At 62.6% G+C, this 452-nt stretch overlaps 1 protein-coding gene across 1 annotated transcript in view; it reads right to left on the reverse strand.

The window, feature by feature from the left end:
- The window catches only part of ATP8B2 (ATPase, aminophospholipid transporter, class I, type 8B, member 2), a gene marked incomplete at both ends in the record, with an annotated part of 8,435 nt that overhangs the window by 1,021 nt on the left and 6,962 nt on the right, over positions 1–452 (reverse strand). The window contains 2 exon segments of the mRNA XM_010132636.1: positions 2–169; positions 344–427. Coding sequence (XP_010130938.1) covers positions 2–169; positions 344–427 — 252 coding nt within the window.

Here is a 452-nt window from a genome sequence, read left to right on the forward strand (position 1 = left end):
CATCTCGGGTGGCGTCAGCGAAGACGCCGTAGGGGATGAAGAACATAAGGACAGAGGTGTAGATGCCCTGGGCAATGCAGATGAAGAACTCCCGCTTGTTGAAGAGCAGGTTCAGCTGCCCGGGCTCATAGAGCTTGGGGTACTCCATGCTCCGCTGCTCCGGCACATCCTGGGGACACAGGGCACTCTGGGCACCTCCCTTCAGCCCCAGGCAGGCACCGCCCTCAGAGGGACAGACCAGCCCGGGCAGCCGGGCAGCCCTTCCTCTCGCAGCGTGGGCCCTGCAGAGGAGCCGGGCCAGCTCCTGGTGCACCCAGGGACCCTCTGAGCACACCCACTGTACCTGGTCGAAGACGCCCATGGCGAGCACAGGCAGTGAAGTGTAGACGATGTTGTACAGCGTGATGAAGTACTGGTCGTACACAGGCTGTGTGGAACAGAACGCTCAGGGG

Source organism: Buceros rhinoceros, unplaced genomic scaffold (assembly GCF_000710305.1).
Source record: "Buceros rhinoceros silvestris isolate BGI_N320 unplaced genomic scaffold, ASM71030v1 scaffold32253, whole genome shotgun sequence".
Lineage (NCBI taxonomy): Eukaryota > Metazoa > Chordata > Aves > Bucerotiformes > Bucerotidae > Buceros > Buceros rhinoceros.